Source organism: Helianthus annuus, chromosome 12, assembly GCF_002127325.2.
Source record: "Helianthus annuus cultivar XRQ/B chromosome 12, HanXRQr2.0-SUNRISE, whole genome shotgun sequence".
In the NCBI taxonomy this organism is placed as follows: Eukaryota; Viridiplantae; Streptophyta; class Magnoliopsida; order Asterales; family Asteraceae; genus Helianthus; species Helianthus annuus.
In genome coordinates this window covers 31824546-31848023 of record NC_035444.2, presented here as the reverse complement: position 1 = coordinate 31848023, position 23478 = coordinate 31824546, and the positions used below count along the sequence as shown (strand labels likewise).

Here is a 23478-nt window from a genome sequence, read left to right as displayed (position 1 = left end):
TTTTTAAATACCCGGTTCCGAGTATGGAACCGGTTCTACATATGATCGGGTATTGAGAGAAATTGGATAGAGTTTAGGTATGGGTATTGTGGAGAAAAACCATACCCGACATACCCGGGCACGGTATGATTCGGGTATTAATACCTGGTTTTAAAAAAAATAGTTTTTTTTAATCATTTTACACAAAAATAAATTCGTTTAAAAATTAAATTTGGTTTGTAATTTGTAAAAATATTTAAAATAAATTACAATAACATAAATTTACTCAAATACAAATTATTTGCTTTATAATATGTATTTTTAAAAATTTTAAATATAAAAGTTGTAAAGTGAACATAAAAATATCGGGTATTAAAAAAATCACCGGGTTTGGGTATAAGGTATAACGAGTTCCGAGTATTTTCAAGTATGGATCAGGTACACTTTACTAGTTTAGGGACACAAATTTCCAAATAGTAGCAAATAGATTTGTCACTCAAGTTTCCACCAAGGAATACATACGCTCCCATCAACGGAAGTACAGTTCTTTTGGGAGTCTTGTTATAAGCCATGATGAGCAAGAATGCTAAACCTTATACTCAACACAAGATGTATCATAAGTGCATGGCATAAATAGATAAATGTTCATAAAATCATACTACCAACCTTTTAACAATTTGCAAACATGTGCTTTTTCGATATAGGCAGAACTTGAAATAAAAAGTGATGCACGTTACGAAACAAAAGCATCTTGATATTTGACGATCATCTTCTACTGCATAAATAGAGTACTGGAAGTGTTTTCCACGCTAGTAATTTTTACCTTCATCACTTGGCTCAACGCTTTGCAATGTAGCTTTACCTTGGTCGTAAATAACAAAATCTGGCTGATCAAGCAGAAGTAGCGTTTCCATGTAGGGAAACACACAAAATGATCGGGCAAATACATCAATCTCAAGATTAACGATGTCTTTTGAGCAGGGATCATAAGCGACAAAAAACGAACCATCACGCTGTCCAGGATGATGTTGTACCATTTCAATTATAGGTTCACCATTCTTCCTAAATCCCTTTATTAACAAATCTGGTGATTTAATAGTGAACATCCTTATAAACGACTGTGGAACACCGTCGGGCATCATCCACACACTGAAACCTGAATCATCCAAAAAGCGTCTAAGCACAACAAGAGAATTCCTTACCTTAGAGATGGACAAATTATAATCGTCTACACGGGCTAAACTATCTGGAAGGTGTATTTCTCCAAATTCTTCACTTGTCAAATCAAACGAAATAATCAACATATAATAGTTATAACCACTACGCGTATTAACCCCATCCGCAGCAAGCCAGTAAAGAACCCCATCTATGACTACCGAATCCAAATTAAAGCGAATCGATTTACGAGGGAGATTGCTGCTACATGGCCCTCTCCACGCGCCCGAACTTAAGGTAAAAACCTCAACTTGCGACGGGATGCTGCTTATACTTTCCATATCGTCCCAACTCGAAATATACGTAATCTTGACAATCTTCGGGTCCATAGTCTCCCGACAAACCCCAAAACCTACAACTATTCCAAATGTGATACCACTTGGCAGATCAGGCATAACAACACCAACAGCCTTTCTAATGGAAAGGTTGCAAACAACAGCGATTTCCTTATCGATAGGATCAGAGCCGTACAAACATACTAACCCGTGAGACGTACCGATTATGGAAGAATATTTAAGGTTGTTAGTTGTCAACAGGGGAAAAGAGTAAGATACCTTCTGCTGGGGAAACGTATCATCGTCAGCAATTGATACATATGTTGTCGCTGAATCAACTGGGTCATCGTATGTTATAAGCAGACGTTGTGTGTGTGTGTGTTGGCTGCTATATTTGTTTATGAAAGGAGAGCTGTCGATGAGAGACTTCCATGGTTTGGAGACGGTTCGGAATTGAATCAACGATTTGACGGGGAGTCTTTTGATGATTTCCGATTGGATTTCGAATGGTATGTTGTCTGACATTTTGATTTTGAATGTAGAAGATGATGTGTTGTATGAATTTATTAGGGTTTATAGGATGAAAGGGAAGATGGAACGATTGAAGGGTGTAAAACTAAATCAGCATGGCTGGGCCTGTGTTACCTTATTGGGCTTCGGGTATTTTATTGGGTATTAAAAAACCAGTATGACCGGCTCCGGGTATTTTCAAGTATAAATCGAGTATGGGTATTGAGCTCGAAATGTATACCCGATGTCTGGTTACGGGTACAAAAGCCCAGGTACAAAGTTAACTCCTTTCGGGTTTTTTTTCTTGAGTCTGGTTCCAGGAACGAGTTTTCTATGCACCTCTAATAGAAACATAGACCATCAATATTAATTTACTAACCTCTTGATTGTCCAAAAATCGATATTTTAGGTACAAATAAGTACGTATATTTAATGTTTTACTAAACAAGTCAAGTCATTTGTGAGCTACTCAAGATCAACTCATTAAAAGATCAAATCAAACAAGCTCAAGCTTGAGCCCAAACTTATTTAAGAGCCCATTTAACAAACGAGTTTTGAGCCCAAGTTTAGAACTAAATAAGCTATATGAATTACGCACATACAAACTTACGATAATTAAAGAATAGGGTAAATTACTTTTTGACTCCCTGTGTTTTATGGGTTTTAACCACTTGAGTCCAAAAGCAAAAAGTTTAACGACCTGAGTCCCCATAAGCATTTTCTTTAACTATTTGAGTCCAAATTTCTAACACTGTTAGAATTTTTTGGTTAAGTATTGTTAAATGACCAAAATACCCTTATAATACAAAAAATCTTTGTCTCTCTTATATCCCCTTATCTCTTTCTCTCTCTAAATTCTCACATTCATATCCCCCTCTCATCTTTCTTTCTCTCTCTAGACTACTATCAACACCACCACCGTCACCACCACAGCCACAACCACCTCCGTCTCCAACCACCATCTCAACCACAAACCTCCAACAAACTCTCTGTTTAGGTTTGATTCAAGAAGATTGCAAGAAATCTTGATTAGGATTCTTGATTAGGGTTCTTGAGTAATTGCAGGATCAAGAACATCGAATCTCATCAAGAGAAACGTCTGTTAGATATCGATGATGAAGAAACCATTTACCCAACAAAAAACCCACAAGCAATCTCATGGCTACGATAACCGATGGTGACTGGTGGCGTTGATCGAATAAGCATTTTAAAAGGTGACTGATTCGTGTTGTTTAAAAGGTGAACTACTTTTGAATTAGGTAATTATTCCCAGTTTTCCTGTGTTGTTGGTTCTGACCAATGATTACTAATTATTATTCAAGTGCTTATTTTGATTTTTTTTTTCAAATGTATGAATTTTGACATAATTCATATTGTTTTGTAAGACGGAATTTCATGGTCTCATGAATTTAACTTTTTCAGTTTTAAATTGCCTATGTGATTCCGTGGTGGTTGACGGTGGGGAAGGCAGTGATAATGGTGGAGGTACGGTTTGCAGGCGGTGACTGGTGGTTGATAGTCAACAGAAGGTGGTGATAGTGGTGAAGGTGTGGTGGGGATGGTGGTGGTGCAGTGGTGGTGCGGTGGTGTTAATGGTGGTGGTAGGGGTAGAGAGAAAGAGAGGGGGGATGCATTAAAGACTTGTTCCTTATACTCTTGTGCATATAAAACTTGTACTTTGTGTGTAAATGACCAAATTACCTTTGTAGTTAACAAACTTGGTGAATGGAGTTAAAAATTTGGACTCAAATAGTTAAAGAAAATGCTTATGGGGACTCAGATCGTTAAACTTTTTGATTTTAGACTCAACTAGTTAAAACCCATAAAACACAGGGGCTCAAAAAGTAATTTGCCCTAAAGAATATAACACACGATGAACAAGGCGAACTCATGCTTAAAAAAACTACTCAAACCGACAAAAAAAAGAGCCCTCTTAAGTTAAACAAGCCGAGCTCGAGCGTGCTTAGACAAGTTGAGGCTTAGCTCATTTACACCACCCCTACTTATCCTGATAATTGTCCTTTCAATATGTGTAATTTTTTTGATACATGGGCAGAATGAGCCTTAAAAAACATGATTCCGCTTGTTTCATCTCAAGCCCAAAAAATGCCCCACCTCCATTCAATTTTGTGTTAACCCCTTACCCAACCAACCTTACCCGCCCACCTCTACTAAATGGGGTCAACTGGTAAACATACAACTCTATCAATTGTAACCCAAACTAGCATATCTGCTGAAGAACAGCATTCACCATAGACATTAACCAAAAGTAATCATCATCAGAACACCATTAACATGTTTAAGTTAAGATACATGGTTTAAACCTTAAAACATAGACTCATGTAACCCTGCTGCCATTGTTATACTGGAAGGAGATATACACGATACATCATCCTGCCATTGATTAAGGCCGAAGAAATCATTCACATCGGTTAAGGCCAGATACAAAAAGAAAAAAAGAAGTCGCTACATTATTCAAAGTTGGGCACTCCCAACAAGGTGTAACTTGCATCATCCGATCCAATTAGCGGGATATACTCTGATCCTCGCACATGAACGCTAAAGCAAGCTGCAAAACCAAAAAAAAAAAACCCTCTTGAGAAGCTCTTTGGTATAAGAAACATCCGCACATAATTGTATAGTTGGTGGGGCATGTGAGTTTTCCTGATGGTTTCTCACGGTTAATAAAGCATACCGTTTTCAATTTTCATTACACTCTGAAGCATCACATCCATTTTCGTTTTCATATCTGAACTATCATCCATTTTTGGAGCCACGAGTGTAAGTTCTCGGTAGATTTCACGCACAAATCTGCATATCTTTTCAGCATATTCAAGTTCACCATCTGATATTCGCCCAATCGCCAACCTCATCAACTCACCAGTTAAGTCAGCAAGCTAAACCACAAAAAGTCAACCCATTACAGATACCGCTTCACCAGTTAATATAACAAATATAACAATGTAACAGAACCTACCCCCAATATATAATCAAGTATATTAATTTGCAAAGGCTCACGAGACGGATCGCTCAGTGGTAACAACATTGCATTTATCTCATCAAGATTCAACAGGGTACCGGTAGTGCAGAATTTACATAATGTTGCAGCTTCGACATATTCTTGAATCTGCAGAACAACAATAAAAGGCATTGTTATTTAATTTAAACAAAAAACAGTTTAATTTGTGAAATTTAGGTTGAAAATGAAAAAAGACACGACCCCGGGAGAGTATGCACGTCTTAGCTTCCAAAAATCGGTTCCTTGTAATTCATTAACTAATCGGGCTATATAATGATCTTTAACAGCTGAAAGATCTTTTTCAGCTTTTTCCAACACCTCATCTTTGTTATTTTTGCTGATTCTGTTATAGAATGGGGATAAAATAAGATAAACTACATAAGGTATACAAAAACTAAGAATGTTCATGTGATAAGGATGCCATTTCACCTGTGAACCTGAAATATCACTTTTTTGCTATTCATAGTGATGTCGCGACTTGCTTTCACTACTCGTTCCCTCTTGTCATTCTACAAAAAGCATTGATTAGCAAGCACGACTATACACCAAGTCGTTGAGAAACATGAATCATGTTTCAATGGTAAACATTACCCTATTGAATATGTCAGACCACAAAAGTCATCCAGTTATGTAAAGAGGACCATGCAGTAAACTGGACCTATGTTTCAAGTTACATGATCAATCATGTTTATCTAAACTTAAAAGAACTAATAAACTATTTTTTTGGTTTAAAACATTATATGCATATCAAATTTACAATCTCAAAAATCTATCTACCAATAAAATGAGGCTCCATTTAGAGAGGGACAGATTACATTATGCAAAAATATAACATAGCATTCGTTAGAGAGTCGTTAAATGCAGTACTAATTTGTAGTTTTACTAATTTTAAGTAGAAAACTAGAAAAACAATAAACACGTGTAGCCAGGGTAGGGATCATGAGAAAACTCGAGAAAACTCTATCGAACCATTACTAAACCCTAATCTCTTGGTCCCCACAGCATGTTTTGCGGATGATAAGAGGGAATGCCCCTTTGATGGTGTAATTATTTTATTGTGTTCTAGATATTTTGCCGCGCGTTGTCCTTTACTCAGAAAAAACCCTCCTAATCTCTAAACCCTAAAAAAATTAAACTCTAAACCCCAAAAAACTAAACCCTAAAGGCTAACGTCTAGAAGCTAAAAACTAAATGATAAAGCTAAACCCTGAACTCTAAAAATCAAACCCTAAAAACAAAACCCCAGGAAAAAAAGTGAACAGAAATATCCATCTTTAGATGAAGTTTAGCCACTTTTCTCACTAAGGAAAAGTTTTCTCAGGATCCTCCCCCAGGTAGCTATTGCTTTAACTGTAACACATAATAATGTGGCTTTTTAACCGCGTAATCCACTATCCATCGATCAGGATTGGATTACAAGTGTTTATGCGGTTCTTAATGTGTACTACCAAACGTGGCCTTACCCACTAAACCCTAACTATAATCACCATCATAACAAATTATACTCTTGTACATTTAGTAACTTAGGGTGCCATGGCATACACATACCTTTTCATATAACTACAAAATACAACAAAGGTCGCCAACAATCAACTGCCACCCTTCAGACACACCTCTTCATAAATTTCCACCACATAACCCATCGAAAGGGTGGCAATCCCAACTAAATAATGTGTATGCCATATTAACTAATTAACAAAACGTTGCGACTTTATTCCTGCCGAATGTCGAATAGGACGGCAATCATAAATAAGTAACATAATTATACTGAATTAAAAAAAGTAATAGACGCGCCTTTCCGTCGAGCGAGTTAAACGGTTATCACAGCCATTCAACACCCCTTTTCGTTGTGCATAAATAGCTTATATCCCCGTAATAGTGGTACGAATTCGATCTTGACGACCAGAACCTCTCGGTTGTTTGAGCGGATTTTAGAATAGGATCAAACCTGATTTCGTGATGATGGTGGTGATCCGTCGGTGAATCTGATCATGACGAACGGAGTTGTTTCGGCCCATGAAGATGGAGGGAAACGTGGCGTACACTCAAAGGAGAATTCGATGTTTACCATTCGTTGCGGTGATGGAAGTTGTGTTATCAATCACCACGCCAGAGAAGCAATGGTGGCGGTGGCGTAACAAACGAGAAGATGGTGAGAGAATAGAGAGGGAAACGGAGAGTGAGGGAGAAACGGTGGTATCAATGTACGTCATGTTATTGAACATAAAAATACTGATTACTTATCTGCAAAGCAATTGACATTCAAGTTTTCAAAATCTTTCTGAAGTTCACAAAAGTGGGTTTATTGATTACAAATTTTTTTGTGTTAGTTTTTATTTTGATTACAATAGCGTAAATAATGAAAATTCTAGACATGACACAAAAGTGAGTTATTGATTATAAGTTTTTTTATGTTAGTTTTTATTTTGATTACAATAGCGTAAATAATTAATGAAAATTCCAGACATGATATGAGGATTTGTAGTTAGCGTGGCCACAAGTCTAGAAGAAGAATGAATGTCTAAAGAGATGTTTAGTTTTAATTTGTATTTGATATTAGAATGTATGTAGTGGTTTGGGTGAATAATGCCCCTACCTTTAGGCGTTTTCCGCCATGTGGCAGTACAGCCAACAATGGGCATTATTGGGCGTTTTTCTAAAATTGTTGTAGTGGGTATGTGGGCATTATATTAAAAGGGTGTAAAGAATTAAATAAAATAAGAAAACTATCCAAAAAAGAGTATTGGTCAAACCTAAAGAAGATAGCTGTGATTGGTGGGTGTTTAATTATTGGTGGGTGTTTAATTGTTCCAGCGTGATTTAAATAACCCCAAAACGAAAAAAGTGATGAAAAACGCCCAGGGGGCGGGTGCCGGGCGGGTGCCGGGCGTGAGGGGAGAAAAAGCCAGGATCTAGCCCACTACGGGTGGTCTTAGTGTATACATGTACCCATGGAGTATAGCGATTATTTTTAGTTTATTAAAATATGTAAACGTGGTCATAAATCGAGCATCTCATATAATGCTACTAAAGACATTCATAATCAACAGCCCGCTGCAACGCGCGAGTATGCGTCAACTTGTTTTACAATCAAAAAGTAAGAAAACCTAACTATTTCACGAAATTGCTTATGAAATGGCAGTATAGTATAGCAACAATCTCGAGAGTATAAACAAATTCGAATAGTATTAACGATAAATATTGGGAACAAAAGTTGAAAAGGTGCGAGAATGCTCACTAATTGATTAAGATATTCAGCATATTTGGAGAAAGAATGCTTCATTGAAGACGAAGGTGTATCTGCTGCTGCTGGTGCTTCAGTTGAAATTGACCTAGGTTTCTTACTGGTGCCTTGCATTGTTGCTTCTGCTGCTGCAACTGCAATTATAAACGTTAGAACAACAGGAGAGTAAATTAGGGTTTATATAGACAGAAATTAGGGGTTTACGTTGGCGGATGCGGTGAGATTTGGGAGCCATCAGATGGATGTGCCTCTGTAGGGACGCCCAATTATGCAACATCTGGCAGTACCAACTAGGTATGAAATGGAATAATTTTAACTCCTGTACATTGTACATGTATGTAAGAGGTTTTTTTTTTTTTTTTTTTTTTTTTTTTTTTTTTTTTTCCTTTTTGGGATAGGTAGCTGTTTGTTTAGCTCTTAACATTACTTAATGATTCACACCTCTTACTGATTTAGACTGTTTGTTTCACAAGCAAATGTTAAATGGTTCAAACATTTGCCCATGAATGGTTAAGCATTATACTAAGTCTGAATGGTTAAGACCTCTAATCTGAATTGGTTAGACATTTGCATCTGAATGGTTAAGTATTATACTGGCTCGTAATGGTTCAGACATCTTACTAATTCAGCACTTAATGGTTCAGACCTTTTACTGATTCAGCACTTCACCATTAAGAAGTTGCCAAACAGCCCCTAAAGAGTGTTGATGAAAAAGATGTTTACCAAAATAGTTGATTTGATAAATGTTTATCGTGTTTTTTTTTTTTTTTTGTTATTTTAAACTAATCTGTTATAATTCTCTTTTTTATCTAATCAACTTATTATCCCACTTAATATATATTTTTTATTTTAATTATATATATTTTTAACCAATATATTGTTTTTTATTTTATAATTAAATAGTCTGAGATTGTTAAATTCCTTTTATTTTTAATGCAAATACCTCTCAGCCATTGTTTTTATTAATTTTTTTGGAGGTAATCTATCATTTACGAGAGTACATGATTATCAATTCAATATTCATATAATGTTTGGCAAAACTAGCTGGTGGCTGGTAGCTGAAAGCTAGAAGCTGGTAGCTGGTGGTTGGAAGCTGGTAGCTCTAGCTAGTAGCTGTAGCTTTTTAGATATATTTGGTGTTTGGTAGAGTAGCTGTAGCTTTTAATAAAATGTATAAAATGACCAAAATAGACATAACTAAAAATTTAGAAAGTTGGTGCATTAAAAAGTTTCTTATTTTTAGAGGTTAAAATAGTCATTTTTTCCCTAAAAAAGCTTGTAGCTCCTTCTAAACGCTGCTAGTAGTAGCGTTCAACCAAAAGTTTCAAGCTCCTAACCTAAAAGCTTAAAGCTCCTTCAACCAAACAATATTTTTTTTATTGATTAGGAGTTTTTTCTTAAAAGCTTAAAGCTATAAGCTCCTAAAAGCTCCATGCCAAACATACCCATTGTATCCTAACATTATTTTAGTTTTATTAATAGTCATTCGGCAAAATGTTTACTCGGTTTCGTAGATCTGTCGGTTCTTGTTATTTCACTCGCATAATAAATCAACTCGATACTCGTTTTATTTTATTTTTTAAATTATTAACTTATTTTTTGATAGTCATGAACAACATTTTTCTCATTTCGTTCATGAACTAGCATGAACAAATATTCGATAGTTTATTTATGTTCACAAACGTTCCTTTACGCTCGTTCATTTTGAATCCATATAATTTTATACATTATACCCACATTTATATTCATTCGTTTACGTTTTTGTATGTATTCATTTGAATCTTTTAGTTCCATTACAATGTCTAGTTTTATAAAATTAAAATATTAAAAAAAAGTAGTTTATCTTAAGTTGGTTCTATACTAAAATAAATTATCTTACATAAATCTTGAAGGGAATAAAAGGAAAAGCATAAAAAATAACAGAACTATAATAAGTTAGTAAAAAGGTAAAAATATAAGTTGTTCGAAGAGAAAAAAAAATCTGATAATAGTTGAGTTAAAAAAATAAAAAATTATAATAGATTATAGATTAGTTAAAATTAAAGAAATAAAGAAAAACACCCATTGTAATAAATATTTTATATGAAACCTCCCCTTTTTTTTTAAAAACCCTATTTTTGATAAATATTTTTTTCCAACAACACCATTTTAGGAAAAAAAAAAAAAACTCAAAGAAAAACACCCTTTTAGTAAATATTTTTTAAAACACCTATTATGATAAATATTTTTTTCACCATCACCCTTTTAAGAAAAGAACTCTATTACGTAATGTACTGTAATGAGATGTATGGGTTTGAACACGTTTGTTACAACATTTTTTCAACCTCGTCAAGTTTGTTTCAACTTCAAATTTTAACAAGCCAATAACAAATTGTTCATCAAGATTTCAGTTGGTTTACAGATGTTAGACTATGGAGCTGTTTGTTTACCTCTTAATGAGACTCTTAATGGTTCAGACCTTTTACTGGTTTAACACTTAATGGTTCAGACTGTTTGTTTCACAAGCAGATGTCTGAATAGTTCAGATATTTGCCTTTGAATGGTTAAGCATTATACAGAGTCTGAATGGTTAAGACATATAATCTGAATTGGTAAGACATTTGCCTCTAAACGGTCAAGCATTATACAAGTTCTTAATGGTTTAGACCTTTGGTTCAGCACTTAATGATTCAGACATCTTACTAGTTCAGCACTTAACCATTCGGATGTTGCCAAATGGCCCCTATGTGTTGTAGGAGATTTTGTTGGGGCTTCAAGAGGAAAAAAGCGATACAACATTGCTTTACTGGTGTGGTTACCACATTAGCTACCTTCTTCACCATCTCCCATGCATCTTTACCCTATCTTGCGCCCCTCTATGATGGTGTGCACGCCCCATGACCCGTTAACGTGACACCTTCTTTAAAACCCACAAACATATAGCTTTAGAGTTTTCACCACTCAAAGCCAAAATGAGTCAGGATCAATTGTTTAAAAACCGACTTACAACCCGGTCAATTTCAAACAAGCTGATTTTCCAAACAAGTTATAAGCTTCAATTTTTCAGATAACAACCACTGAATTTTAACATCTTTAACTTTCTACCAATTAGGTAGTGGTGGGTGGTTGGGGAAAAACTTGATGTTCCTTGTGACCCAGGTTCGACTCCCACTTTCCCCATTATTTTCTTAGGCATTCAGGTGAAGGGCGAAAACGGGTGGCGCTGGTTCGTCTTGGATGGGAGGCATGATTTTACCGATTATTCCACTGTCGTGCCTTCGGGCGAGTGGAGGTCGGGTTTCCGCGCATCTGGGAGAGCCAAGAGACTGGCGGCGGTCGAGTATTCGATCTAGACCACAACACCCGGTGTCACGATAATTGATACGTCGTTCCTGCTGTTAAAAAAAATAATTAAAAAAAAAAAAAACCTTAACTTTCCAATGGTAAAATCCCAGCCGACATATCAAAGCAAAAGCAAAACCAAGAGCACCCCGCCAATTGTTTCATAAAGTACTACCAAAACCAATCACCCTTCAAACACTCGAACACAAATCACGCATTCGAATTACAGATTACAAAAAATGGTGACACTAGTGGTATCAACAACCACCGATCCAGCATCCTTCAATCCAGCATCAGCCCTTTCCGCCATCGGAACCTGGACTCCGGGAGCCTCCTTTCAGGTAAGTCAGTCAGTTCAAAACACATATATGTCTGTAAATTTTGAGTTTCTGTTGAATCAGTTATGTAATATAGGGGATCAGGAGCAAGGTGAACGGAGATGTGAGATTACTGGAGCATGATCGCGGGATAGTGGAGGAGGATTGTTTGGATGATCGGTGGGAAGAGGTTACCGGAGAAGTTGTTGATGAGATTATTTTTTTGAGTAAACATACGGCGGTTACCAATCGGCCTGCGCTTACAGTTCACCCCATCGGTATTGCTTTACTTTAGTTTGTTTGCTGGTGAATGTGATGGCTGGTTGATGATTTATTGTATGGTGTTTGTGTTCTGTTAGGGTTTGGATTTACATATGATTGTTAATTGTAAAAATAAAAAAAATTCACTAGGGTTTAGGGTTTAGATAATCAGTTTGGGATCAGCTGCAGTAAAATATGTTATGATTTTAAGGGCTAATCTTGATTGTTTAGGGCCTGAAATTTTGATCTGAGAAAGATGAAGGTTTGATGGTGTTTTAGATTGGTGTAATAAGTGTAGGAGCAAGCGTTGCCATTCAAAAAAAAAAAAAAATTGGTTTCGTTATTGTTAGAAGTTATATGTGGTTAGTTTAGCTTAGTGAGCAAGACTCTGGTTTTTGACCTTTAGTAAAGAGATAAAAAGAGTCATGACAGGAGTTAGTCACAAAACTGATTGTTTGTCGTGTGCTCATTCAATTAAAGTCCAACATAATTATCTGGTTAATTACGGGCAATCTTACATTATAACGGGAAGTTGTTAAACACTCAAACAGCTGATTGTTGATTATCACAACTTATAATAGTAGAAGCATAAGTTCAAATACCCATCTGCTGCAGTTTTATTACAGCTTATTATCAGAACAAAATTCGACTTAATACTTTTGTTTGATGAAGATTGCGTGATATATTTGGTTAGGTGTTCCACATCTAAAAGAAGGAGATGTTCCACCGCAAGGAGGAAAACCCGGGTGGGCAGCGGTTCCTAGTCCTAGGATGACACCATGGTTGATACTTTTGAATAAACTTGCGCAATCCCATAATTTGGTTCCTGAATTTGAGGTACTCTCAATGATTTCTCGACGTTATTGATCAATATATGTTATTACGTTCATTGGGTGGGTTTGGCTAAAAAGATCATCGTGTCTAAAACTTGGTTTTAAAAAGCGAGAGGCGCACAAAAGCGATGAGGTCTAAAAATGAGGCGCGAAGCGCAAAAGCGGCGGGCTTTTCGTACCCGAGGCGCAAGAAGATTATATAAATTTTGGTATATATCCCATAGGTTTTTAGCATCCCTTATCCAAAATATAGTTATAAATAAGGTTTATATATCATATTACCTACATGTACAAGACAAAAAGCCTATTGTACAACACTTTCATGCATAAAAACAACACAAAAACACCCAAAATACATAAGGCGCGCGCGTGCCTCAGACCTCAAAAAACCCAAAAAAATGCGTGTTTCTTGCGCTTTGTGGAAAAAGCGCGCCTCAAGTGCCCTGAGGTGCTGAAGCCTGCGCCTTAGTGCGCCTCGCGCCTAGGCGCGCCTCAGGCGCGCTTTTTAAAACCCAGGTCTAAAAAGACCAAGAAAGAATCCAGGCCCTTGGATTATTGGTGTTAATTGATTAGATTAGACCAATGGCATTTTTGTAATGCGCCTTTTAGAAGCCGTAGGAAACCACACCTACCCAATACTAACCATTGTGTAACTCGTGTGTTGTAGATTACTTTGGAGGCTACTCATCATGGTCCGGTTACGAGCAAACCAACAATGTTTTTGGAGATAGGTATAGAAATCTCAAGTTTCTTATTCATGTTGTATTGTTGTCATATTATCTTTTTTTTATTTGTTTAGGTAGCACAAGTGAATATTGGCAGAGGCAAGATGCTGCTCAAGTTATCGCTCAAGTAGGGTACATCCCTTAAGACTTAAATGTTATCATTAATTCCCTACTTGAATTGCCACATGATTTGAAAATATAACAATTCTTTCTCCATTCTTTATAAGGGTAGTTGTTAATGGTAACTTACAATGATTAAAATAACAATAAATACTAGTGGTGTATTCGAGTCGACTCAAAATTACATGAGGAACACCTTTTTAAACCAAGACGAGATCAAATGACATAAAAAGTAAACCTTTTAAACAACTTCAAATAAACTAGCCTTAAAAGGTTTTGGTAATGGGCTTGGCCCGTTTAGGCTCATTAATCCGTTAATCCCGAGTCAACCCCGTGTCAACTATCTTTTTTTTTTCTGAAACTGTGTGATTTTTGAAGTTAGTTTGGGAAGGACTTGGAATGGGAGGAGGTGAAGCTGTCGGAAACTGGAACAGGTACCGTTAAAATCTTGTTATCCTCTAAAACACATAGTAATTATATTGATTTTCGAATCTTTACCACAACTCTCTTCACTGTGTATTGTTATTAAACCGTTACATACCTAACAAAAAGTTTACCTTTTTATGTCCCAGCATGTCCAGTAATAAAAAGATCCTTCTTGGTATAGGTGGCGGCCATTATGTACCTCGCCACATGGACATTATCCTGTAAGTTACTTACACAGTTTTAGTTTAAATTTAAATAAATTTAAATTAATCTATTAAATGTTTATATATCTTTTAGGAAGGGTGGTGTGTGGGTCGGTCACTTGCTGTCTGGATATTCGTTGCCAATGGAAGAACCTATTGAATCAAAAGGCGAAAAAAACTCGAATAATATCGGTGGGACTTGGAAACACGCTATAAAGGTTGCATATGATGCTACAGTTGAAGGGTTTCCCGGTGGGGAAGTTATTGCTCATATCGATCACAAGTAAACCTCTCATCTTATTGTTCATTGTCAGAATTAAATTAAATTAAATTAAATTAAATTAGTAAGTATTTGTCAAATTGACAGGAGTTTCAAGGGGTGGCAGAAGAAGGCAATTGTTGAGTATTTAGGCGAACAGAATATTAAAATCGGCAAACCAGGTGATTTCTACTGAGATTTGCATGGTAATTTTATTTTTTATGTATTCCAGCTTCGGATTCTTGTAACTTTTACAGATCAGTTTTGCTAACTGATTATGTCTATTACTAATGGCAAACTGCATGAAAATATACAGTATTTTTATATTTAATCTTTTATTTAAGATACTCACTTTTTTCTGTCATTAAAGTAATATTGATTAGCATCGGATACTTGTTTATAAAAGTGCTAGGCGTTATGGTCCCAAAAGCCGAGGCACACAACCAAATAAGCTTTACCTACAACCAGAAACTACATAGTTGTCGTACGTAAATCTATTTATCAAGTAAACTGTTTATAATTTCTTCGTCCCATAAGTTGTTTTTTTATATAAACCTAACCTTCTAATTACATGAGACGCGTATTTTCCGATGTGTTTCCCTCATCTTTTAAGCCAAGGGTCCACCACCACTTGTTGTGACTTTGGATAAGAGGCCCTGAATGTGGTTGTAATGTTTGGTGGTTGTTTGAATATACGGTGTGTATTCTGACTCTATAAAGTCAACAACGACATTTTTGGTGTCCAGGAAATACGCGGTTCAAAATGGGTTTGACTTTTTTTTATGTTAATAAAATGAAAATCTATTTGGTGACCTTTGTTCTATTTTATTTTATTGATATTATTTATATTAACCTAAGTTCTAAAGTTCATATTATCATCTCAATCAATTAATGTGACATGCAGAAAATAAGAATATAAAAAATTAATCAGTAAACTGCACTTGTCATGTGTACTTAGTTTTAAAAAGCGGGATTTGGCTTTCAAAGCTTAGTGTGAGGTGATAGCTTCATGTGCGTGAAGCTAATGTTTTGAAAACCGGACTGGCTATCAAACCGACTGTTCTAGAGGTCTATAGATCAGACATGTTCTAAAAATTGGACGATACGTGAAAGCAAAAAGAATATCACATGATTTGTTATCATTTATAAACTAAATAGTAAATACGAGTCTTGTAATATGTAAACTCAATATAATAAATACAAACTTAAAAACTATATTTTAGTTTTTTTTTTTTTTTTTTTTTTTTGAAAGGTGAACTTCATTAGAAACACACCGGCCAAAACCAGGCCGGCAACAACACACAAAAAAAAAAAAAAACTATATTTTAGTTGAACTTGAGCTTTTAACATAAATGAATCTCTCGATAATATTTAATGTGGACGATACACTCCTGGGATGGGACATCGGTAACGAGGTCCGCATAGGAAAATGGGAGAATCGAAGTCGAGACGGAGGGGTGTTGATCAAGATGAAGATTTGTGAAAAGGATGGGGATGCACTTACGATCCATGTAAAAAACCATATACCCATATAAACAAACACATAATAAGCTATATGAACAACATTGTTCAGTTTTAGTAGAACTAAATTGACTCGTTGTATAGTTATGAGTTCAATCAAAAAGATTCACATTAAAAAAATTCGTACCTCAAATTAATCTTATCGGATTTTATGATTACCACCCATACCAATACTCGTTCTCAATATGTTTTCTTTTTTGAACAACAATTTTTTTTTACTCCTGTCGCCTGTGTCACTTTTAGATAAGAAATAACGTGGCATGTCCCTATTCCCTAATCTTTGAATATACGGTATGTATTCTAACTTTGTAAAGTCAAACTATTTACCAAAATCTAAACCACTTTTTTGTATTTTTTGCTGGTGTATACATCCAAGTCCAAAATGCGTTTGACTTTTAATCCATTTCATTAATATTATTAAATCAAGTCCTTTTTATGATCTCAATTCATAAACGTAACATTTAGAAAATAACAATTAAAAATTTAATAAGGAAACTTCACATGTCACACCTAGAGTGACCGGTCTCTTTGTTTAGTCCAAATGCATGAGAAAATGAGGAACCTGTCGTATTTTATTGTTGTTAGTCAAAACTGTGGAGGACATCAAATTTAATTTCATTAAAAATATGTTGATGATGAAAATGAGTTTTTAAGTTTTGAAAAATAAATAAAAATATTGATTTATCAAAAACGATAATTTGATGAATGTTTTGACCGGAGAGTTTTAATACTTGGTTTACATTAATAAATGTTATCCTCTTTTAAGAAATAATTATTAAACGGATTATAGATAATTCTTGGTGAATTATTTATTGAGTCCTTAATATTTAATTAGGGATAATTGTTAGTTTGAATTAGATGGGTTAATGTTGGTTATTTTATATTAAATAAATGGAGTTTGAGTTTGGTTAAGATTAGAACAACTTTAATATAAATAGATGGTTAGGTCTATTGTAATTGTGTGCTTTTCATTAATAAATAATAAAAGGGTGGAACAAATTAGTTCAAATCGTGTTTGTGTGTGTTTAATCAAGGATCTGATTTCAAACTAACTAATTACCCTCTATATCAATTATTAAGTTTTGGTGTACTCACAAAGACACTATTCAATTTCTTTGATTTTTATTGGTGCATGCCCTCGCATTCAACTTCTTTTGATTTACTCTTATTCATATCTCTTCCTTTCACAACATCTAATACTAATAAAAGAGTGTAAATAATGTCGCATGGTATCTAATACTAATTATTAATAATTATGGAACAATATTTGGTCTGGATGAGGTCATGTCACCTTAACCATTGATTTCTCTCATGCTGAGGGGACATGGCACTCCACGGGTAGGGGCATTCAGCTTTGAACTAATGCCAGAACACCGTCGTCACCCTCAAGGGTAGGTAAGGTGAGTTCTCCAAGCTAGTATGTTTACCCTTGAAAGGGTAGAAATTTTTTTGAGGAGATTGTTGATTGGTGGGTGAGTTTTGATTGGTTGGGACATTTAACTTTTTTTTAAGTTAAAAAAATAAAATTATTTATGACATGGATAGGCGCCGCCAATGCTTACCGGCTAATGGGTACTTTGAGTCATATTTGACATGGCAAGTGTTGGTTGGTCGAGGCTAAATTTCATACGCTTGAACGCCCCTTCCTCCCTGAAGCTTGGTCGTAAAGAGTCCGCCATCTATGTGGCGATTATGTAGAAATTATATAGTAGTGTTTGATCGTTTCTTATCGGAGCAGAAGGATATCCTGGAGTTTTGTCATGTCTCATATAGATATATCTTAAAACTATGTATAGGGGCAGATCCAGAGGGTTTTGGGGGGTTTCCGGAAGCCCCCTCGGTTTGAAAAAAAGATGAAAAAAATTAGTGGCAAACTTTTATGTTTTAGAAAAAAAAATTGTGAGAATTAATGAGAATCTATCATAAAGTACTCGATGGAAAAAGTTTCTGGATTCACTACTGACTACGGGTATGTTTGACATGGAGCTTTTAGGAGCTTCTAGCTTTAAGCTTTTAAGAAAAAAAACTCCTACTCAATAAAAAGCCTTGTTTGGTTGAAGGAGCTTGAAACTTTTGGGTTAGGAGCTTGAAGCTTTTGGTTGAACGTTCCTACTAGTAGCGTTTAGAAGGAGCTACAAGCTTTTAGGTAAAAATGACTATTTTAACTTCTAAAAATAATGAACATTTTAATGCACAAACTTTTTAAACTTTTAGTTATGTCCATTTTGGTCATTTTATACATTTTATTAAAAGCTCCGGCTACTCTGCCAAGCATCAAATATATCTAAAAAACTACAGCTACTAGCTACTAACTACCAGCTTTCAACCATCAGCCAACAGCTTCCAACCACCCGCCACCAGCTACTTTTGACAAAGATACCCTACCGACTTCAAGTTGGATTGATACATATTTAGATGGTACTAAATTAAACCATGCAACTTGGTATAGGGAGGGGAAAGGTCAAGATTGGTCCAACGCATTAATCAATTTTATAACCAAATGTCAAGAAAAGTTGTATAATCAAGATAATAATTTAAAGTTTTTTTTATAAAACATGTCTATTTAATAATTATATTAGTTTTTTTTACAGGCCTTTTGGTTATTATATAATTTAACTTAGTTATTTCTACACGTGAAAAGATAAAATGTGACAAAATTAAATTATTTATAAATAACGTACTTAAAATTATGAATTACTCTTTTTGTGTTATCATGCCTTGGGATCAATATAGTGTAAATTAATATCAATTATTTCATTCTTATTTTGTCAAAAAAATTAACCCTTTTTATTACGGTTGATTGTGGCCATCGTATGTTTTTCTCTAACTCAGTTTTTTTGTTAAATACATTAATTAATTATTATTTAATTTTTTAAAACCTTAGACACTTGGTCAACGCCTAACTTTCGAGATGGAGTTCGGGGACTATCCCCGTTACAAGTAACCAAATTTCGTCCCTAACAAGGAGGGGACAGTGTTCCCGTTCGGGCCCAACCTCCCCGATGGATCCCCGAGCTCCATTCCATGTTCCTTAAACCAAATCAAACCGCTACTTATCGAAAACCGAACAACCAGAACATGTCGGCCCAACCTGTCCTATTCAGACACCACCATGGTCATCAACCAAAGCTAACCGGTGATAGTGCAAGGTGGGTCCAACATCTACATACAAATCCATAAAATAAAATAATAAAATATCAAATAAACAATTAATAAACGTAAATTAAAAAAAAAAAACAAATATAAAAACAAGATCCCATTGGCAGGTGATGGATGAGTTGTTCACATTCTGTTCATCTAACTAACTCTCTGTCTCAAACAGATTCACCTTCTCTCTTCATTTTTCTGGCAAAAGTTTTCAGGTGACCCATTTGAAATATCTAACACATGATCATCAAATCATATTCTATAATTTGTATTTTTCTTGTTGTGTGTGTGAGTATTTAATGCTAATAACCTCATGCTATATTGATGATTAGAGTAATTAGGTTTCTGTGAATCTATTATCTCCCTCAAGTATGGATCTGTTTCTGAATGTTTGCTTCATTTTTGTTTTATGTGATATGCATTTACAAAACAAAAGACTAAAGCTGTTTTTTTTTTTTTTTTTTTTTTTGTGTTTTGCAGCGTTGATCGTCACGTTTTAAGCGGTGACTGAGACGAATGAGAGTTTAATTTGGTTGATTTGGTTCACAGGTACTGTGGTTAGTTTTATGTAATTTTCTATGTGTGTGTGTATATATGAGTTTATACTTTTTGTTGTTAATGTGTTGTTACAAAGTGCTAATTTGTTAGGATGTGCATAGAGTGTTATTGCTTTAAGGCTTGTTGTTCTTACTTTTTAGATAACAACACTAATAAAAAATTGGGAATGTAGATCTAGTTGGGAAAGGTAACTGACAAAAAAGAAGGTTGCAAAGGAACAAATTTGATAAATATAAAAAAGTTTTCAAGCTGTTTTATGCTGTGGAATTACTATTAAAATTAAAACGAGCTTAGTGGATAATTTAACTTTTTTCTGTTTTCTTTTTTCTACTTCTCAACCTAAACACGGTCGTTTAACTAAAAGGTCAATATGTTTATTATACGGGTTACATATGACAACCCAAAACCTATGTTGTCAAAGGCTAAAAAGCGGAGGCACATAGTAACAAAATTACATTTTAGGGGTTTCAGATATGTTTTAGGCTTGTTTAGGCTGTCTTACATTGATTCCAAACTTGTTTAGGACTTGTTGAAATAAAAATTTTTGGCCGGAACTTGACTTAAAGTGCGCCTGAGTGCCTGAGTATGCGCCTATCCAGGCGAGGCGCATATGCTGCGTTGCGCTGCGCTTCTACGCTTAGGTGCGCGACAAGTGCGCTTTTGGCCACATAGCCCAAAACCTGATTATTTTCATGTCGTGTCGGAAATTGCCACCCTTATGTAGAACAGTTAAGTACCTTCATTTGTTATTCTTTCATTTTTATGGTCATCTAATGATTTTTTGAAGTTGCTGACATTATGGTCATCCGATTTTATTTGGCTTTTGGGTAAGTTGTTGACTGTTATAAAGAACTAGTGACAATATATAGTTTGTCTTTGAGCAACCAGGTCCCCCATATGTTGTTTCATATATAGACAGCATAGTTATTATGTTTATCCTACTTTTTTTCTTTTTCTTTCGAATCGGTGTGGGAAAACTTCAATTTTCAGTCCTCACACTTCGTTTAAAATGCAACTGTAATTATTATAGTTTATATACATATAGTGTGAGTTTACGCTACTTGGTTTGAATCTAACAATGAGTTTAACACAGATGATCTCAAGGAAGCCATGAAAGAGACCCCTAAAATATACACAAACCCTTTTCTATCAGACGAAGAGAACGAAAAGGTCAACTTATGGACTCAAGAACTCGAGCATTCAAATATTGAAGACGATAAGTTGATAGATTCTTTAGCGTCATCAGAATTTTTCAAGAAGGAAACAGAAGTTTACACCGATAAAAATGTCATGGAATGTGAGTTACCCGAGTCGTTAGTTTGTTACAAGGAGGGTGCTTTTCATGTTAAAGATATTTGTGTTGATGAAGGAATACCTTGTGAAGAAAGGATCGTGTTCGATGAGAATAATAATGAGACGATGAAGCATGAACCGTTGACATTTTCAACCGTGGAAGATTATTACATGGAATCTAATGTATGTTCTGAAGTCAATGGGAAGATTGATACTGGTTTGACCGTACTAGAACCGTCTGATGATCATGGGACCAACGAAGAAGTTATCGATTCTATTGTTCCAAATGGTCCAGGCGTCTTGTTACAGCCAGATGAGGAACAAATCAATTCAAGCGTAATTTCATCCTCGCAACAAGACCGACGACCACTGCCATCCCTCAAATCTCTCTTTGAGTCCGTTGATCAACAGCCTTCTGAGGTTAGTATTTTCCAACTGTTTTATGGTTCAGCTCGCGAACGTCTTTTATATATATTCTGAGTCCTGTGACTATAGGCTGCAGTTTTGAATATAACCAAAACCGAGCCAGCAACGAGTACTGGTGTTTATAACATCGGGAATCTAGAACGTGTTGATGAACTTTCCATAGAGCCACATGATGTACCTAAGCTCCAGGATGCTGGTTCAGATAATTTTCTAGTGGTTAACCATGGTGGTGAAGGAGAGTCGAGTTTCTCGGTTGCAGGTCCCCTTTCAGGACCGGTAGGAAGCACCTCTCTTCGATCAGATAGCAGCACGACTAGCACCCGATCATTTGCCTTTCCCATGTAATATATCGCGTTTTTTAAGTTAAAGCACGCATTTGGTTATAAAGTTAATCTAATAACGTTTTTGTAATATGTGTAGATTGCAGAATGAATGGAACAGTAGTCCTGTAAGAATGGCGAAAGCTGACCGCAGACGTTTACAGAAGCATCATGGATGGAGGCATGGGCTTTTATGCTGTAGATTTTGATTTGATTTCATGCATATTTGTTTGTGTGCAAACTTCATTTATTTTTACATTTGTTTGTCTTAAATATGAGTTTGTAGTTATATTTAATTATGTACTTACAGTTATAAATTTTAATATAATTGTTAGTCATAGCTGTAAATACTAATTCCTATGATTATCTTTTTTCATAGTGTTTAAAAATCGAGCACGAGTGGACAATATAGCACGTTTAAGCATATCTGATCTTAGCCAATGACTCAACTTGATATAGCTCATGAGTCAGTGAGCCGGCTTGTTCTTTTTGCATGTTGGTGAGATTATGTTTGTTTTTTGGATGTACAAATCGTAAGTAGCAGTGAATCAACGATTATGACTTGGGGGCTTTACACCATCCACAATACAAAGGGAGCCAAAATATACCCACAATGAATCAATCGTCCCCACCTTCAGCGCCCTTGTGCAACCTACGGACAGGTATCTCTAATGCAACCCTTTGGAAGGGCATGCCCACATATGACACAAACACCTCCGGATATAGAAAGTTGTGGATGGTCTCAAGAAGGCAAGCTGTCAAGGACCCAAGGAAAGTAATTGTGGAATCAAGATGGGCTTGGGTTGTCCCTATCTCCATTTTAAGCTCTTGAATTTCTTCACGATATCAGAGCCAATGATTCGACCATTGTAACCCATCTCAATCGTTCAATACATATAACCCATTGCAACTGATCGGCGGCTTTTGAAACAAGTTCATCTTCCACACATTAACGTAACATCTCAATCGCGTGTTGGTTAATTTGGAAAGCTAGAAACGATCGTGTTTTTAACGGTAAAATTCCTAAGGCGGAGGAGGTGTTTTGCTCGATTAGGTCGCTTGGGTATTTGTGGTTTTCTAATAGATCTAGATGTATAGATGTTTCGTGGATAGATTGGTGTAAGTTTGTATAGTTCTTTTGTTCTTGTTGGCCTCTCGTCGTTTTGTCGGGTTGGTCGGTTTAATGAAGTTTTCCTTTCAAAAAAAAAAAAAAACGTAGCAACCATGGCAAGTTTGATCTGTGGCTACTCTTGCTATCGCTTAAAAAACAAAAACATTGGGGTGAGAGAGGCTCGAACTCTCGACCTCAGGATTACTCAGATTGCTATGAGACCTACGCGCTAGCCAACTGCGCCACCACCCCTTGTGTTTACAGTTGTTCTTTTTATTTATTAATATCATTTTCAACCGAGATATTAGCCACACTGAGTCACGAATACAAACTTTATTAGTTTTAATAAAAACCCAAATCCGTAATCTTACAAAAATATAATTTTAACAACAATA

General features: G+C 35.6%; 4 protein-coding genes and 1 non-coding gene across 7 annotated transcripts; 2 read left to right on the top strand and 3 right to left on the bottom strand.

Moving 5' to 3' along the window:
* Positions 1-788: 788 nt before the first annotated feature.
* Positions 789-1994, bottom strand: LOC110892668 (F-box protein At1g30790). The gene has a single exon (XM_022139817.1). It carries the CDS (start codon positions 1992-1994, stop codon positions 789-791), a length of 1206 nt encoding a protein of 401 aa, XP_021995509.1.
* Positions 1995-4201: 2207 nt separating this feature from the next.
* On the bottom strand, positions 4202-8597 carry LOC110894538 (translin-associated protein X). 2 transcript variants are annotated; one of them, XM_022141759.2, is made up of 7 exons: positions 8447-8597; positions 8237-8376; positions 5428-5507; positions 5200-5341; positions 4957-5106; positions 4675-4876; positions 4202-4548 (listed from the first exon to the last, which is right to left on the bottom strand). In XM_022141759.2, exons 1-7 carry the CDS (start codon positions 8574-8576, stop codon positions 4451-4453), a joined length of 942 nt encoding a protein of 313 aa, XP_021997451.1. In that variant the 5' UTR covers positions 8577-8597; the 3' UTR covers positions 4202-4450. The 2 variants fall into 2 exon arrangements, with proteins under 2 accessions (XP_021997451.1, XP_035836781.1); XM_035980888.1 differs by lacking the exons at positions 8237-8376; positions 8447-8597 and adding an exon at positions 6947-7156.
* A 3124-nt stretch (positions 8598-11721) lies between these two features.
* Positions 11722-15058, top strand: LOC110894539 (D-aminoacyl-tRNA deacylase). Its single transcript, XM_022141760.2, has 9 exons — positions 11722-11904; positions 11978-12158; positions 12836-12978; positions 13642-13705; positions 13774-13826; positions 14198-14253; positions 14392-14466; positions 14543-14731; positions 14816-15058. Exons 1-9 carry the CDS (start codon positions 11803-11805, stop codon positions 14901-14903), a joined length of 951 nt encoding a protein of 316 aa, XP_021997452.1. The 5' UTR covers positions 11722-11802; the 3' UTR covers positions 14904-15058.
* A 4390-nt stretch (positions 15059-19448) lies between these two features.
* LOC110894540 lies at positions 19449-22342 on the top strand. 2 transcript variants are annotated; one of them, XM_022141761.2, is made up of 5 exons: positions 19449-19590; positions 19856-19924; positions 21027-21646; positions 21722-21993; positions 22073-22342. In XM_022141761.2, exons 3-5 carry the CDS (start codon positions 21044-21046, stop codon positions 22179-22181), a joined length of 984 nt encoding a protein of 327 aa, XP_021997453.1. In that variant the 5' UTR covers positions 19449-19590; positions 19856-19924; positions 21027-21043; the 3' UTR covers positions 22182-22342. The 2 variants fall into 2 exon arrangements, with proteins under 2 accessions (XP_021997453.1, XP_021997454.1); XM_022141762.2 differs by lacking the exon at positions 19449-19590 and adding an exon at positions 19638-19744.
* A 907-nt stretch (positions 22343-23249) lies between these two features.
* On the bottom strand, positions 23250-23335 carry TRNAM-CAU. The gene is given in 2 exon segments: positions 23250-23285; positions 23298-23335. It is a non-coding gene; the product is annotated as a tRNA-Met (tRNA).
* Positions 23336-23478: the final 143 nt, after the last annotated feature.